General features: G+C 38.6%; 1 protein-coding gene across 1 annotated transcript in view; it reads right to left on the bottom strand.

Annotated features, from left to right (window-relative positions):
• The window catches only part of fbn2b (fibrillin 2b), a gene marked incomplete in the record, with an annotated part of 93,244 nt that overhangs the window by 31,199 nt on the left and 43,196 nt on the right, over nucleotides 1–18,849 (bottom strand). The window contains 11 exon segments of the mRNA XM_024278609.2: nucleotides 908–1,033; nucleotides 1,110–1,163; nucleotides 1,245–1,520; nucleotides 3,354–3,476; nucleotides 3,554–3,679; nucleotides 3,753–3,872; nucleotides 4,039–4,182; nucleotides 4,947–5,195; nucleotides 5,901–6,053; nucleotides 9,107–9,232; nucleotides 18,105–18,230. Coding sequence (XP_024134377.1) covers nucleotides 908–1,033; nucleotides 1,110–1,163; nucleotides 1,245–1,520; nucleotides 3,354–3,476; nucleotides 3,554–3,679; nucleotides 3,753–3,872; nucleotides 4,039–4,182; nucleotides 4,947–5,195; nucleotides 5,901–6,053; nucleotides 9,107–9,232; nucleotides 18,105–18,230 — 1,623 coding nt within the window.

The following is an 18,849-nucleotide window of genomic DNA, read 5'->3' as shown; positions in this document are numbered from 1 at the left end:
CAGCTAGTGTGTAGCTGAAAAAAATAGCAAAACGTCAAAATAGCCTTAAAATCTGAAAAAAACCTAAATTAGGGAAAACAACTAGCATGTAGCTGGAATATAAGCTAAACTCCAAAACAGCCCAAAAAAGACTAAATTAGTGAAAATAGATAGCAGACAGCTGAAATATTAGCTTAAGTCCAAAACAGTATAAAAAACTGAAAAAACCACATTAGCCAAAATAGCGAGCATTTAGCTGAAATATTTGCTAAACTCAAAAATAGCCTAAAAAAGTGAAAAAAGGCTAAATTAGCAAAAACAGCTAGCATGTAGCTGAAATAATGACCAAACTCCAAAACAGGCAAAAAAAATGTTAGTATAGGCCAAAATGATCCAAAAAGCCAGAATAATGTCAATTTATAAAATAAATGAATAAAAAGGCAGGAATTTTCTTCCAGAATAAATCAACTTAAACCTTAAGTAAATTTCAATATTTTACTCTCCATAAAAATATATTTTGTAAAAATTATACAAGTTAGAAATAAGCGCAAGATAACATCTGGCCATTAATAACAATAAAATAAAATGATCTAGAGGGCCGGATAGAATTACCCGGAGGGCCAGATCTGGCCCTCAGGCATTGACTTTGACACATGTGGGTTACTCCCTTTTGAATGACTGTTAAATAATTCAAACACATGAAAGATAACATTTACTATGGTTTAGTATTTTGTATACTTAAAATTTCTCTCTGCTTTAGGGTTCAGATTAAGTGATTAGAAATAAATAATTATATTTTTTGATATACATTTCTTGCAGAACTTTTGTCTGCAGCTTTTACTTTGGTGTTGCTTTTCTTACAATGTGAAACACATAAAGAAATCGCATAAAATTATTGCTGAAATCTAGAAATGAAGCGTGCGCTCACCAAAGCAGTTCTTTCCACTGGTGTCCGACTCATAGCCAATGTTACAGATGCAGCGATAGCTTCCTATCAGATTCTCACAAATACCGTTCTGGCAAATGTCTGGATCCAAGGCGCACTCATTAATGTCTGAGAAAAATTAGAAAAAAATAAGTGATTATTTCTCATTTTGACTGAAGTGTAATTCGTGTTTCTGTGACCTCACCTCTACCATCAGTCGTGATGCCGATCCCACTGCTGCACACAGCCTTGAACTCAGCTATAAAAACAAACAAATTCCTTGGTTTCCTTTTTCTTCTCAAAAAAAAGTGATGGACAAAGGTGTGAATGGAGACGCTACCTGAGTTTCTGGACGGGCAGGGCTGGCAGGGCTGTCCAAACCCGTGTTCTGGACTGGCGCAGCAGCACTCAGACTTGGTGACTGCGCCCGGGAAGGGTCGAGAACACGTGCCCATCTTTATGGCGCCGTAGCAAGTCGTCCTCATGTGCGTGTCCACGCACACGCGTCCATCCACGTCCACAGCCAGGCCGGGGGGGCACTCGCACCGGAAGGAGCCTTCAGAGTTGATGCAGCGGCCGTTCATGCAGATCCCAGGAGTCTGACACTCATCGATGTCTGACGTAAAAGAAGATATTAGCGGGGGGTTTTCACCTGAGCACAAGTATTCGCATGATTTTCAGTATGTTGCATTTTTCTGAGTGTCATGGGTCCATTTGTAAAGTCTCACATGTCCCAGGAACGGGTGGACCAAAGGCCAAGTTTCCAGTATGATTATTATTATTTTTAGGATCTTTTTTCTTATCAAATTCCTAATTTTTTTAATAGACTATCAAAATAGTCAACAACTAATTAAATAGTCGATAAGACGTTACTTTATATTATATGGAGTCAGAATGTAGTAGAGTGGAAAGTTATGATGGCTGCTAGATTTTTGGACAATTATTGAGGTTTTTTTAGGCTATTTTGGAGTTTAGCTAATATTTCAGCTAATGCTAGCTATTTTGGCTAATTGAGAATTTTTCTGTTTTTTTAGGCTATTTTGGAGTTTAGCCAATATTTCAACTACATGCTAGCTGTTTTGGCTAAATTAGCATTTTTTTCATTTTAACTAAAATTTAAGCTGGAAATCAGTTTCAGCGTTTTCAGCTATTAGCTTTAGTGATTTTAGCTATCAACTTCACTGTTTTTAGCTATCAATTTTTGCATCTTCAGCAGCTAAATTCAGCTTACAGCATTCACACTAGCATTATCACAGGTAATGCTAAATATCTAGTTTTTAGTTATTTTAAAGCTAATGATGGTTAAGATGTGTGCTTTACACCCATTTCGCCCATGACCCAATTAGTCGACTACTAAAATAATCGTTTATGGCAGCACTAGTCCCCTCCCCCGCTCAGTCTTGCATTTTTTAAATCTGGCCTGAAGGTGGAGTCACCCTTCAACTTTATCCTTTAAATCAGGTCAAACTGATAAATCGGGATTAAGGGTGGGAATCTAGAGGCAACTCATGATTCCATTTTATTAAGATTCAGGAGGCCTTGAATTTATTATGAAGTGATTATCAAAGCAGCTTCCAGTCATTATCTGAGTTTGGACGACATGAGATTTTAGCTGCCAGCCTTCGGTTATTGAATGAGCAGTTATTGTGAAGTCTTATTATGAGGTCAAAGGGTCACATGTTAACGTTATCCTGTAGGCGTTCACAAGTGCTGCCTTGACTTGAGCTCTGGTCTCAGTATATCGTGCTGGGTTGATCATCTCAGTGAAAAAGTGACGAATGTTCAACGGTCTCAAGTCCTTTGCTATAAAAGCTCTGACTGGCTTCTTTAGTCGCTTAGCTTTTCCGACGACGGTATAAGTTTCTTTAGGATATCCAGTATATTTTTATGAGTGTTGGAAGTGGTTGCAGTAGAATTTGTTGAACACTTTCTGCCTCCTCCGGATGGAACCGTATGATGTGATTTAGCAAATTTTCTGTCTTCCCTACTGATTTAATTTTGATCTGACAGAATTTACACACAACATTATCCAAAGCCAACTAGCTGTTGACACAGTCAGCCATGCTTATGTGCTCTTCAAAAAACGTCAGAGTGAAAAACGCCCTGCGTTTAGCTCTACTTGTTACTTTTTCTTCTTTTTATTAAACATTTTTTGATTACTGGTTACTTAAAATTCAATCAGGATATTCTGATTTTTTGTAGTAACACATGGATGGTGATTTACACCGCTTTGAAGTTTCTCACCAACCCTGTTTTAACTCTAGTAAACGATGACAAATAAAAGTAGAAAAGGAAGAAGCCCCTCCCTGCTTGTCCAGTGTGAACACCGTAAGCTAAATGTGTTCTTGAACGCCCAGTTTGTCTGTACTTACAGACATATATTTAACACCAAATCCACTCTTCAAGATCCCAAACAGTCATTATTTTGATGTAAAGTAAGAAGTCGTACCGGTGCAGTAGCGTCCGTTAGGTGCTAAAGTAAATCCCGGCTTGCAGATGCATTTAAAGCTGCCGTCCTCGTTGATGCACATGCCGTTCAGACACATGTTGGTGGTGGCGCACTCGTCGTGATCTGGTGGGATCGAGTCAGAAGGTGAGTTTCATGAAGGCGGCGGTCTGTTTGTGGTTGTGTCTGCTGTTGCTCCTCACCGATGCAGTTCTTTCCGTCGGAGGTGAGCTCAAAGCCAGCGTTGCAGATGCACTGAAAGCTGCCCTCTGTGTTGACGCAGCGGCCATTGCGGCACATCACTCCGTTCACGATACACTCATCGATGTCTGAAAACAAATATTTTTCCTTTTATTTCTTCTTTATATTATTCTAAAATCCCTTTTCTCTGGTCAGACTTACCGATACACGCTTGCTTGGTTGGAGTTCCCTGGTATCCCTCATGGCATTTGCAGTGGTATGATCCAGGAGTGTTGACACAGTCTCCATTGATGCATGGATTATTCAGGCATTCATCCACATCTGACCATAGAAGACAATTGAGAACATGAGGATTTCTACATCAGGTAAAAAGAACCATAGAATCAGATTCCTCAAACTGGCAGAAGATGGCAGCACAGTGCAACAGTCCTGTCTCTGCTGGGGCGAACGCCTGAGGATCCTCTATATGTGGATGCTGTGTCCTTACCGATACACTCCCGTCGGATGTCCTGCTTGTAGCCCATGTTGCACTCGCAGCGGTAGCTTGAAGCAGTCGGTATGCAGCGTCCGTTCAAGCACAGGTTTGTTAGATGTTTGCACACATCGATGGTTTCGTTCAGGGAGACGGCGCCTTTAAAACAGAGCAAAAAGTTACATTTAGATGTGATTTTAAAATGTTACTCCTTGTTTTTGGGAGCCTGAATACACTGTTGAACTTTTAACGCCTTCCTCTTCGTTTTGTCCTTTGAAAAACTAGTGTTGCTCCTTCCAAGTGCCTTCCGTTTGTCATTAAGAAATATAGAAGGAAACAGGTTTTTATTCACAAAAGCTTTTTGTTGATTTTAAACTTTTACTGTGACTAAATCTTTGTTTTAGCTTGACCTATGAATGGGATGATTGTTCTTGTTTCCTGTTTCTGTTTTTGGTTTTAAAGTTCCTTTTACTATTGTGAAAAAACACTGATTTTAATCAGAGAAAGGTGTTATAATACATAAATATTTACCCACTTAGGTACTTAAGCAACATGGAGTTGTTCCTAAATTATGGAGTGATTTTTTTTGTGCCCCCATATTGCGGACAAAAGTAACTGTTTTTGAGATCAAAATGTCCTAGATTGTGTTAGAATCAAAATTTCTTAAATTGGAAAAAAAAATGTTTTCAAGTTTTAAGAAAAAAATGTCATTATTTGAAAATATATATATATATATGTATGTATATACATATATATATATGTATGTACATATATATATATATATATATATATATATATATATATATATATATATATATATATATATATACATATATGTATGTTTATATATTATTATATATATTTTTAATAAAAAAAAAACCTCAAATGTTTCCTAACAAACTCATTCCTTCCTATGGACTCACCTATGTGTTGGTAAGTTGACCCTCCATTGCCTCCGTAGCTTCCACCATTGCCGCCAAAGCTCCCTCCTCCTCCGTTACCCCCATTGCCGTGACCATTACCGTTGCCGTTGCCATTTCCGTTCCCGTTTGTAATACTGGGGAACTTGAATCCATGGTTACCATTGTTGCTAGGGAAATATCCATTGGGGAAGCTGTGAGGGATGCCGTGTATTTGGGGAACACCAACGATGCAAAGGCGCCTGTACTCATCTGGAGGACAAAGACAACAGAGAGCAGGTAATTGTTGTGAGTTGTGAGTCAACAAAAACTGTTAGTGTTTTTGCATGTGTCTTTAACCCTTCAATCTAAACTAAATACTCGTAAACTAATGAAAGTCAAGATGTTGCTAACAAAAGTAACTATAGCTTGGTTTGTGGGAAAAAAAAAATCAAGCATCTTATTTGTAATATTTAAATTTTATTGTTATATTTTAAAATGTAAAATCGCCCCAAACAGGTTAATAAGCAATAAACTGACACATAAATATTTGATGTTTAGGGTATATAATAGTGTACTGACGAGAGTCAGACGATACGATACTTATCGCGATATATCCCAAGGCTGTACCAGAAATATTTTACTTTTTCTTTTTAAAAGTAAAACTTAGGAAAACAAAACTCTACTTGAATATTGTTTCATTTTTTATTGTCATAAAGTTGTAAAATTATTTTTATTTAATGACTGAAGATTTAAAACAAGCTGGCTCAGCCAGATCTTGTTGTTTTGGTTGCGGTGTAGTTCTGCTCTGCTGCCAACTAGTGGCTGGAGGTTTAGATAGAAAGCAAAATTGAAGGAGGCTCATACATAAATAATTAAATATCCTCCTGTCAATATTTTAAATCAATACAAGTATCAGCAAACAAAATGTTTAGTATGTAAACACCTAAAATGTGTAGTGGGTTTACCCGAACGTACCAGAGCCCCGGACGGGACACATTTCTGGAATCTGCCCCAAAGCCCAGCAGCGTCCTGTTTCGCAGCAGCACTGCATTTTGGTGTACTGGCCGTTCAGCTCTGCGGCACAGCGACCATTGGCCAGAGCGGAGAAGCAGGTGCCCACGCGCTGATCTGTAGCACAGAGGTTAGCAGGTTAGGATCACTCGATAAACTTCATCTGTGGTTTAAGTCAGTTTAAGTCAGGGCCGAATCACAAAGACAAAAGTAGGTGATCACCTGGGGCCTCCAACACTCTAAAGCCCCAAGATTAATATATTTTACACCCATTATTATTTAATTCTGTCATAAAAAATCACTAAAATGGCATAAGAATGATCATTTGGAAGTGTTTCACCCTCCTGAGTGGTTACATTTTATGATTTTTCCAAGTAAAATAATGTATTTAAACTTAATTTAACATTTAAGTGTGATTTCAGTTCTTAAATGCCTATAAAAACATTTGGATTCTTGACATTGATGCCGTCTAAAAGTGAACCAGTAATGGTTCAAGCATCTCATTCATTAAGATAAATAATTAAGTTATTCGCTGTTTACGTAAGGATATAAAATAATAATAATAATAATAATGCAAACACTGCAGAGGGCCCCATGTTATTGTTTGCCCGGGGCCCCAAAATGCTAAGTCCACCACTGATTTAAGTAAATTATTTTAAGAAACCGAATCAAAATTAGGTTCGAAAAAGTGTCTGAATTTGATTTTTCCTAAAAACAGTCGAACTAGCCTCTGAGTGAAGAGTGGACAAAAAGAAAGACCTCTCACTCCTCAGTAATTACAGTTAGAAAAATCTACTATTCACAGTGGGAAAAGGCTCACTATTTGGCATAGGAGTAGAACATCTTTTTTAGAAAGCAGTATGTGAAAGATTTAGAAATGCTACTCGAGAGAAGAAGTAAAGCGAAAGGGAGGGGAAGACAAGTCGATTAAGTCCATAATGAGCCGGCAGTCTGGAGTTAATCAGGAACATGTGCAGCTGCTCTTGCCAACTAGAACATGAGGCCCGCTCTGAGCCTGAGAGCTCACACAGTGAAATGTGCAGACATTTCAGAGCAAACCTCTGTGCTGGTTGACGTTCACACACAAATCCAGCATGAACATCCCAGAGGACAATGAAAGAGAGGGAGTGAAGAAGATAATGTCTGAAATTGGATGCAGATTGCGGGTTGGTGTGTCGTGTTGCTCTCTGACACAAATATATGCTTTCATTTGCTGTGGTGTTTTTACAGACTACCCGGACAGAATTTTTTTTTTTTATTTAGGCCACACAGAGGAAGCGTCCAAACCAGAACAGACTTGTTTGCAGGATGTTCAGACCTCCAAAGCTGCAGAGGTCAAACAAGACAGAGACTCAAAAACAAAACTGTTTAGGCTGAGTCTTCTTTTTAAAATCCAGGTTTCATTGTTGGAGACTGTGGATTACTTGTTTGGACTGTCTGGACTCAAACTGTCAATCCTCTTCGCCTTTTTGAATACAAGTACATAAAACAACCTGCTAGGATATTATGTTTGTTTCCTTTTTTTATACTTCTCTTTGGTTGACTGCACGAAAGCAAATCATGTACAAAGAATAGGCAAGATCCAGATGTTAGATCATAAAAAAATAGCAAATATTCAGAATATCTTGAGCTTTTGTTGAATAATGTATAGCAGGGGTGTCAAACTCAACCGTGCAGGGGGCCAAAATCCGAAATGCATCTTAGGTCGCAGGCTGAACAGGATAAACCTGTATTTAATACTCTAAAACTAAATTATTAAAAGTTTAAAGCCATAACTTTTTAGCATAATTATGAACTAGATATATAGTATGACCTGCGATAATGCTATTGTGAATGCTGTAAGCTGAATTTGGCCGCTGAAGATGGTAGCTGAAATCACTGAAGCTAATAGCTGAAAATGCTGAAGCTGATAGCCAGGTAAAATATTAGCTAAAAGCCAAACTAGCCTAAAAAACTTTTAAAAAAAACTAGGTTAGCCAAAACAGCTAGCATGTAGCTGAAAAAATAGCTAAACTTAAAAATTGCCTAAAAAACTTTACAAAAGTCTTAATAAGCCAAAACAGCTAGCATGTATCTGAAATATTAGCTAAACTCCAAAAGAGCCTAAACGATCTTAGTAAATGCCAAAAATGTTCAAAAGAGCTAGCATAATGCCAATTCTTTAAACTTTAAAACTGTAACTTTTTAACATGAATATGAATAATAAAAAAGTTGAAATATTATTCAAGAATAAATTAACGTAAACCTTAAATAATTTTCAATATTTTACTCTCCATAAAAATATATTTTCTCAAAATTATACAAGTTAGAAATGAGCACTAGATAAAATCAGGCCATTAATAACAAGAAAATAAAATGATCTGGAGGGCCAGATCCGGCCCCCGGGCCTTGACTTTGACATGTGATATATAGAGACAGTGAAACAACTGAGCGGTTTTGGAGAAAAAGGAGGTGAAAGAAACCCGCTTCAGCGCACAGAAAAGGAAAACACTGGAAAAGGGAAGAATGCTCAACAACATACAGATGCAAATTTTTGGGTTGAGTCATGAGCGGGATGTTTCAATTTATGCCATCAAAATGCAACAAAAGCTTCAAATTCTGATGCTTCTTTGCTTAACGAACCAATCTGTATGCACAATAAATAAATAAACAGCTTTTGCTTTTCTTTCTTTTCAGAAAAGCTTTACCAAAAAAGAAAAAAACTCTCCAGGTATTGCCTTGACTGGGCTTCCATATGTATGCATGGGCTTCAACTCAAATCCCAGAAGACCCAGTCATGTTGCCCAGATGTGGAAATACAGAAACCAGCCTTAAAGTGCAATGTTGTATTTAAAATAGTGAAAAACATGCAGATTTATCCTCCACTATTATTGCAACTGTGTTTCGGTGAAGCTGCCACTAGAGGTAGGACTGCAGGAACACATTAACACCCGGTAAGGTTTATGAGTCATGTCAGAGAGGTATGCGCCTCGTATGAGTCAGAGGAGCGGTTACAGCGAAGCACATTAATACCGTCAAAGCTAAACAGCCCGTGCAAATGTGCACATATTGACCACAGGTCTGCAGGCCGGCTCCAGTCACCAGAGCAGCGCGCGCAGGAAGCGGTGCTGAATGGAGGAAGTTATCAGCCAGATGTGAACCTCTCAGATGCTAAGAACCGTGTGACTCACCGACACATCTGGAGCCGTCTGTGCTGGAGATGTAGCCTCGCGGACAAGTGCAGACGTAGCTGCCAGCGGTGTTGGTGCACTCTCCTCCGTCACACACTCCAGGAATGGTGCTACATTCATCAATATCTGAAACACAGAGTTTCTTTGTGAGCAACTGGCTCCATCCTGTCAAAGGACACATCTGTGGATCTTCAAGTGCCTAATTTCTTTATTTGAGATGGCTGCTACATCTAGGTAAACCACATGAATCTGGAGTCTGTCAAAGCACTGTGACTTAACTTAAATGTGACTTAAATGTAAAATTCTGTCTCAGCAAGTACAGAAAAGTTCATGTAAGATAAGATTTTCCTGAAAAAAAACATGCACCACGTTATGCTTCATTGACCATGTCTTGACCTCAAACAAAAGAAAATACTCTACTCAAAATAGGTTGGGGATATTGTTACCAAAATTAAGACAAAAACAAAAATTCACCACGTCAATAGTGGGTATTTCCACCATTTTCTGCAGTGACAGCTTGACAGCAACATCTCATGCTTCTCACATGCCTCATTATGTTGTTCTGAAGCAATGCCTTCCACTCTTTCACAAGTGCTACATGGAGTTCTGTCAGGTTAATAAGAGGTCTGATCATCCAGTCTCTGCTTCAGCCGGTCCCAGACCAGCTCATGGGGTTCAGGTCAGGGGTCATTGTTAGCTATACCATATGAGGCACTCCCACTTCCTTAAGTCCAGCTGTGACAGTTCTGGAACCATGTGGTGGAGCATTACTGTCCGTGAACAGAAAGTTAGGGGTGGAATTGGGGGATAATAATGGGTTCTGTGATGTCTCAGAGGTAAGATCGTGCAGTGACTGGACCGTCTACAATAACCAGATCAGTTTTTCTCTGACTGGTGATGCCTTCCCAGACTGTTGTCCCTTTCTCCACCAAAGTGAACCCATGAGACCACGTTGACCTCAGCGTGTTGATGACCTTGCCTTCTCTAGCGACACTGATACTCATCATTGAACAGGGCGGTAGACTATTGCCGTGTTGTCAAAGTCACTTGGTCTTGTGTCTCTTGCGGTCGTCTAGCATTCAAGTCAAAATGTTGGAGTTGAATGGTTTGTCTGGAAACCCTAGTACCCCTCACATCTGGTCAACGGGCCTACAGCTGTGTGGCGTTTGCTAAACCAGGTTCAAATCCAGGCCTAGAAAACCTGTGTTCTACATGTTTTCCAACCAATCTGCCATTGAAGTTCCTTATTGCCTAAACACACCTGGTCCAGGTAATCAACAGCAGATAAGACATGAATTCTGGAAAACCAGCTGAAGGCTGGCCCTCGAGTACTGGATTTGGACACCCTTGTGCTAAACCATGGTCATACTACTGGTCATGGTCATACTGGTCATAGTCTACTGGTCATGGTCATCCTGGTCATACTGGTCATGGTCTACTGGTCATACTTGTCATACTGATCATGGTTTGCTGGTCATGTTCTACTGGTCATACTGGTCATACTGGTCATGGTCATACTGTTCATACTGATCATGGTTTACTGGTCATGTTCTACTGGTCATACTGGTCATGGTCTTCTGGTCATGGTTGTGGTCTTACTGGTAGGGCTCCTCTCCTGGATCCGTCACAAACTCTGTCAGAAGTCTTGAGTCCAATCTGTTGATGGTACTTTGAGACTCACAAAGTTCACCTGCAACACCTGACTGACTCAAAGGCGTGCTATGACAATGTGGAAGTTCTTGTCCGTTAATTGACGTTGAGTGTTCATGTCTGCTTAAACAATGAACTTGGAACGACTCACTGGCTAAATCAGCTTTTTATACACACAAAATGTGTAAAATTGATGCCACTTTGAAAAGGTTTTTCTGTTAGAATTTTGTTGGTTTTGGCCCCAATTTGTAAGACACACTGAATACAGTGAGACTATCATGTGGAAAACATAAAATGAGATGAGTTTATCACCTCAAAACAATTGTCTCCATATTCCAAAAATTAGTGAGGAGTTTACGACAATCAGAGGAGTTCTTTACAATATCCTTAAGTTATTGTTAGTAGTGTAGATCTAACAGACAGACGGCAAAGAACTGGGACACACAAAACTGCCCGTCCACGTTAGTGGATGTTACTCTATAAATAGTGACATCCCAGGAAAACGGGATGATGTGGTTCCATCAGTGAGAAAAGTGTTAACCTACTTAACTTTAAATGATATTATTGCTCGTCTATGTTGATCAAACAGAAAAACTGTTAATAGTAATGCAGTTTTTGGTCAGAAACTTTGACGGACACCAGTTTCTTGCTCCCACAGTTAACCCTTTAATATCGAAGCTAAATCCAGTGTTTATGTTCTTTGATTTACTGTAACTTTTCAACCGTTAACACGATCAATGTCATTCTAGCAGATTCTACTAGAATGACATTGATCGAGTTAACAGTTGAAAAGTTAGAGTATGTTAAAGATTTTGTGTTTTCACCGGTGAAGCCTCAGGTGTTAAAGGGTTAAAGCCCTGATCTCAGCCTGGACACACCTGTAAAAATATTTTCTGTAAAAGCAGTATTTATTACTGTTTAGAGCGCCCAAACTGCAACCCTGTCATGCTTCAGACAGTAATAATTCAAACATACTATAGGGTGACATGTTGAGGACACACAGTCTGGCAGGACTCTCTTGGAGTAATTTTTATTCCGTGAAGGAGCCGTATGACTGCATGATAGAGGAAACCTGAACTTCAGTTCCAGTAAACTCTTGGTTTTTACAATGTGTCATGCTTATTCGTTAGTAATTACTCAGCCACTGCTGGGGACAATTATTGGATTAAAGGTGCTGCATGAGGCCACGTGAGCTCTTTCAGAGAGTGGCCAATAGTAAAAAAGGTGTGTCCTAACTCTTTATGGCCCCACTAACCTCTGTCTGCCAGGCAGAAAGCCTCGGTGAAGCTGTAAAAGCTCCGCCAAATAAAACGTATGTCAGCATTCATTACTCCACACAGACATTGCATCTGTGTGCAGCAGGAAGTCGGTGTCACCCGGATAAACGGCGGTTACACTCGTGAAAGCTGCCCTGTGTGCAGAGCTGAACGCTCACTCATCAGGGTGTGACAAACCTGTCGTGGGTATACGTCTGCTCGCATTTATTATAAACGAATCCGTAAGTGAGCAAGTGCATCCGCGAGAACGAATGCGTGCGGGAGGAGCGGGGAGGTCCGCGTGCGTAATGAGAAAGTCTCCCAGACGCTTTAAGCATTTCTTTGTTCGGCTCTAACAGCTGGTTTTGAGTTAAAGTACTGTATTTATGGAGGGGAAAATGGAAGGAGAAGCAGGAAAAACAGAAAGGGGGGGACGAAAAAAAATGGCAGCTAGAAAACCAGGTGGAAAAGAGACCAGATGTACAACTTTTATCACTTTTTGTTTGATCTGCTTCAAACAAATACAAGCTTTGACTGATCAACGTAACGCTTCTGCCTAATTCCATATTAGTGGACATTTTACTAAAAAACTAAAGTTAACTCCTTGATAGATTTCGCTAAACATGGGTTTCATGTCAATCTTTGAACTAAGAAACGTGTCATTACTGTTGTTTTCTTCAGAACAGAACTTTCTGGCGTGACCCTACAGAGGTCATTGAAAAAAAAACCCACCACACTTTAATTCTGAAACAAAACCCTTGACACTTGAAAATATATAAAACCTTGTTTTTTAGATATTTTTCCAGATTTTGAGTTATTTTTACTCCACATCTTTCTAAGCATTTCTCCAGAAAAGAAGTAGATATTTTTTTTTGTCTCATTAAACACTAGAATCTAGAAATAAGCCAGTTTTAAGTAAAATTTGTTACTTTTTTGGCTCCATACTCTTGAATTTTTCCTTTATCCCTTCCCCTACATCACTAACAGAAAGTTCTGGAAAAACAGTGTCTCAGATTTTGGACGTCACTTTCGCTTGACGACGTCACCAATAGTCGGCGGTTTGCTAGCATTAGCGTGGAGCTTCCATCACAAGAATATAAAAACCATTGGTTTTATAACTTTAAAAAGGTTGTACTACAACAAAAAAGTCATTACTTATATTTAAATGTAAACCTCTGAGCTTCACAGCCCACCCACGCGAAATTTGCTTCTCCTCCGCAGAACAGCGCAATGCGGAACTCCCGTGCGGGGGAGGGGACTGTATCCCTCCGCTTGGAGAAGAGTATATTAAAAAATATATTTAGAACACCACTTGCACTTCACAAGTCCCTTCAAATGGAGGGGTAGGGAGAAGGGAAGAATTCAGATTAGGCCTTGATTTAAGACTCAAAAAAATTCAAATTACACTGTAATCTTTAGCTGTATTTTAAATATGTTATTAGAAATGTTGACATGATAAACTAGTAATCTTTTTTTTTTGAATGCTAAAAAAATTGATTTATGTTCAAAGAGTGCAAATTTTAGATTTTATGAGGATTTATTAAGATCATGTTCTCATTTTATTCACATTTTGTTCTAAAAGAAGCCATTTCCACTCGGTACACTCGTTTTTTGTCACTGTAATCAAAAAAACTAAGCAGCTAATTACTGCAATTCAATGAATTTGTCAGTAATGTAGGAGCATAGCAAATTACTATTTTAATTTTGGTAATTTAATTACAATTACTAGACAATAGAAATCCCTAATCTATTTTGTTACCCACATGTTTGTGCAATGAAACCTAAGGTGACAAGTAAAGCAAATTTATTTATGTAAACAATACAGTCTGACATGTTCTGTCACGTTAATGAAACAGACTATGTCCGAGTTCTTTCACTAATCCCTAACTACCAAAAAACTACCAAGACCCCATCTGGTGCATGCTTTTTTCCCTTGAGAATTAGTGTGCGAGTGGGAAAAAGTCACTTTTACTACAATTTCATCTAGTAACTAAAATAAAGTAATCAATTACTCTTTAAAAGTAATTTATCCAATATATTTTTTGAAAAAATACAAAATGTGGTGTATAGCTAGCACAAACCAGTTATTTTTGGGCTGTATAACATTCAATTTGAAGTAATGCGGTCTAACAGTTTGATTTTTTTAATGCTTATGTGGAGCTTCTTGTTTCTAGATTTTGATATCTTTTCATTAGATTTCTTGGTCTTCTTTTAGATTACCTCTTTTTACAGTGTAAAATTAAATAAAATATTAAAACAGCTGGTTTACAAAAAGTTAAGCTGTTCTATTATAACAGGTCACAATTTTAAGCTAAATGTGACTTTTTTTCCATTCTAAGCAGGTTTATTTGTTGAATATTTTCCTTTCAAACATAAAAGTTAAGAAATCTCTCTAATTTTATGAACATTTTCTAAAGAGGAGCAATAAAAAAGCAAGTTTAGAGGTGAAATATGTTTTGGCTTTCTCAGTTTCTCCCACCATGTGATCAATACATCCGTCTTCACCCTTTTTCTGACGTGATCTACCAAGAGTCTGCCCGTTTCTTGAACAACTCTCTGTGAACCATCGACCCCTCCCAAAACAAAGTCAAAGAGGCGCATTGTTTCCCCTCTCTGTACATTTGACATTTAAAGAGGAACATAAGTTGGTGGTGGGATTTTTAGTCATGTGAAGAAGAGGCCCAGGCCAGGTTTCGGCCAACTTTAAGACCCTTTACTGTCTCGGCGTTGAAATTTTGAAATGAAAACATGTGATGGAGCGTTATCCTAAAAGACTTATGACTGTTTCCTGTTCTCCTGCCAGATACTTTTTTTTAATGTTGCAATTCTTTTTTGCCTGTTTCTGAAACACGTAGATACTTATTCATTTACCGTTCATGAACATAATCTTTTTTGAAAGTTAAATTAGGGTTGTTCGTTTTTTCTTCTGCAACTTTAGTAAAAATTTTCATGCATCTGCAACTTTTTGGACCAAAAGTTTAGCATTTCAGCAACAGAAAGCAACTTTTAGCTATAATGAAATTAAAAGTACATCCTCTTGATTAGCATTTAGTAATTAGCGGCTGCAGTTTTAATCAGGCACACATAGGGTCCTAGGGGTGCTTGAAGACCTGTCCTTTTTACCTGGTATTAAAAAGGGGGCTGTTTTTTTGAATCAATATAAATTAAATCTTGTTAGTGATGCAAGAAAAAAGGAGTTGTCAGGGGGTAGCTAGGGGTTGCTATAGCAACAGCAAGGTTTGGCAAAGCAACCTCTTAGCAACCCAAAATATATAAATGCCAAAATCGAATCCTTTATTTTACAAAATGTTTATTGTAAGCAATTTTATCATCACTTTCCATTTAACATTTAATGTTTTTCATATTTGTTTATTTTTTATTAAGATGTGACATAAAACCAGACTAAAAACAGTAGGTGATGCATGCAGTAGCATCATCTCAACAGAGAGGGCGCTTGTGAGTTTGTTAACTAAACTAATAAAGTTTATTCATAAAAGCCTGACTTTTATTTTGCTTTAACTGACTGTAAAAGTGTCAAATGTTGCGAATAGCTTTTTTTTACATGTTGACAGTTGTATCACTTTCAACTAATAGCACTTTCTTTAAACTTTACTTTAGTTCTATATTGTTTAAAGGACAAAAACTGTGAGTTTTTGTTGCCCTGCCCCTCAAAAATCCTGTGCATGTCCCTGAGCTTAATGCATTCCCTCTTGCATTAATATAGGAGATGTTAAAGTGTTTTTTTTCGAGTGTGTTTTAATTTTGTAAAAACTTCTTTTGAGCTGCAACAAGCTCCGCGCTGCTCTCTCATTATCCTCCAACATATGATGGAGTTTCCCCCCAAAAAACCACAAGTGAAACTGAGCCTAACTCATCCATCTGCTTTCCCTCCTCATTTGCTGAGTCATTAATCACCTCTTGGTGTTTTATTTTATGCCTGTTGCATCTACTAAAACTGAATTTGGAAACCGTTTGACTTTATCTGCATCAGTTACCCCCAAAAGCAAATAAAAGTCACATTTCTTTAGTTTTTTCTTCTGCAACTATTGTAGCCGAATAAATGTCATCTGGTTCAAACGGTTTGGAGGATTTCGGTAATCCTCCCAGAAGACTTATGTGGGCCTCAGTTCAGCACACACACAGACTTGCTTGGTTAAAGCCTTGTTTATTCTGAGCATTGTTTAAATTCCTCCCAATCAACACAGTGTAATGTAAATCCTCTGTTGGGTTGATAACTGATTCCTAAAGGAGATCAGAAAAACCCGGTTTAATGGTTTTCTACTTTTAACTTCAAAATCGAATCCAGTTTCTACAAGTTTTTATCCATTTAATCTTTTTAAAGATAATTTTATTACTATATTGTTTGCCTCCTCCGACTTTTTAATTATCCTCCAACTTCCTTAAAGCCATTTTTTTCCTTTTTCTTCTCTGTCCCCTTCCTTTTATACCCTTATCCCCCATCTCTACCATCCCACTCTTTCTTCTTTTCGTTCCGTCTGATCCAACAAGAAAAGTATACAATGCAAGGCCAAGGGGGGGGCCACATGGTTTTTAAAGTGGGCAGAAAATGTGGGCCTCAGTTTGGTTTGTCCACAGTTTCTGTGGTGACCCCACCTCTGCTTGCCCACATTAGCTTAGGTGAGTTGGCTCGCTACGCTATCCAGCCTCCTAGTAGCTTTACTAGAGTGAGCTAGCAAGCTCTGCTGTATTGAGCTAGCGAGCTCTGTTGCATCAAGCTAGCAAGCTCCGCTGTAGCAAGCTAGCGAGTGCTGTCGTATCGAGGTAGCGAGCTCTGCTATAGTTAGCTTAGCGGGTTCCGGTGTATCAAACTACCAACCTCCGCTGTAGCAAGCTCCACTGTAGCGAGCTAATGAGCGCCGTTGTATTGAGCTAGTGACCTCCGCTTTATCAAGCTAGGGAGCGCCGCTGTAGCAAGTTCCAGTGTATCAAGCTAGCAAGCTCTGCTGTATCAAACTAACGAGGTCTGTTGTAGTGAGCTAGCTAGCGTAGCAAGCTAACCTACTGAGTGTCCACCTAAGCTAATGTGAGAAAACACAGTTGGGGCCACAACAAAAACTGTGGACAAACCAAATTGGGGGCCGACATTTTCTGCCCACCATGTGGGGCCCACCTGGCCTTGCTGGCTGTGACCATATATAGTTAATACTGTATAAATAAAGTTTAGCCTCAAATACAGAAGTTTATACAAATATACACCTCGTGTGTCTGGAGATTCATAACCTCCTGTTGCAACAGTAAAATCTATCCAACACAAGAGGTCTTCAGCTCGTATCTGTTTGCTCAGCTGCTGGACAGGTCAAGTAAATAAATAAATAAATTGGATAAATAGTTACACTTTAGCTGTGACATTTCTCATTTTTAGAAAAAAACTGGGAATATGAAAAAATTTGTATAACTTTGGTTTTCTTTTATTGATGTAATTTATTTTCCTAACTGAGAATATAGCAGATTTTTGATTATTTGCTCTGAATAAATTAAAGTTGCAACTTATTTAATCAGATCAAAATAAAGATTCAAATTTATTTTTTACACATCTTGATGAAAATTGTGTTTTTGGTGTTTTCTTGTCACATCAAAAGAGCTTTCTTTTTTTTTCGCTGGGCTGAGCTCCCAACAACGAGGAGGGTAAGGGGGGCGGGGTTGCTCTGTGCCAATTGCCAACTCAGAGGCAATTTTTTAATGAACTACTGTAGCTCTGCAGAAACTATGTCGTAGACAACTACATATTTTTTCAAGATTTTGGCTAAAAACTGCATAATCATAATTAAAAGTCAACTGTAAATTACTTTAAACTAGATTAAAGTGGGTCTTTAACAATGATTGCTCAGAAAATGAAAATATCTGCTGTAGGAAAACCTTCCTCTGGGTGTTAACCAACAATAGCTGGGACAGGCTCCAGCAACCCCATGACCCCATAAGGGATACAGCAGGTTCAGAAAATGGAAAGATGAGGAAATCCTCCAAAAAAGATGCAATTGTAGCCAAACTGACACTGCAGTCATTATCTTGTTTCCTATTTCTGTCATTCAGACAGTGACAGCTCACTTGAATCAGAGTTTAATGTCACTAACCTTCACATTTGTGGCTGGTTTCGCTTTGACGGTGACCAGCAGGGCATTTACATTCATAGGATCCCACAGTGTTGATACAGTTGCCTCCAGAACACAAACCAGGCACTGCCTGGCACTCATCCACATCTATCAGGAGAAGAAGAGAAACACAAACTGTTTAGGAGAAGAACGAAACTTTTCAGAAGTGCATTTGTCATATGTTTTTAATAAAAGAAAAAGGGTGTAATGTGTGTCATCTCATTTAAAAAACCTTTGGGCTTTTCCACCATTTGAATACTTTCTCCCTCATTCTGCCTTGAACTTATTGCAGTGTTTTCTAACTTGGCTGGAGCTGTGATGTCTAAGACCTCGTCCAGTAAAGATGTACGTCAGCTCTCAAATAGGAAATGACTTTTTAACTATACCTTTCTCAAGAATGGAGTGAGTCACTTTTGCCAGTATATGTCGGTGTGTAAAAAGTGAAGATCTCCAATCGTGTTAACAGTGACCCACATACACATGCTTACAATCAGTGCAAAACATGAATTCACCGCTGATGGGAAAAGCAAAAAATGTTGAGAAGTTCCATGTGTAAGTAGCTGAGAGTACTCCTGCCAAACATCCTAAATTTGAAGCCTGGAGTACTTGCATTTGGATTCATGGTCATGTTTGCTTTGTACTGCAGCCAGAGGGACGTGTGTGTGTGTTTGTATGAGTGTGTGTGCAAAAACACAACTCTAGACAGAGGGAAGAAGACATTCAGGCA

This window comes from Oryzias melastigma, linkage group LG4, assembly GCF_002922805.2.
Source record: "Oryzias melastigma strain HK-1 linkage group LG4, ASM292280v2, whole genome shotgun sequence".
In the NCBI taxonomy this organism is placed as follows: domain Eukaryota; kingdom Metazoa; phylum Chordata; class Actinopteri; order Beloniformes; family Adrianichthyidae; genus Oryzias; species Oryzias melastigma.
The sequence above is the reverse complement of the archived record's forward strand: the minus strand, read 5'-3'. Positions and strand labels throughout refer to the sequence as shown.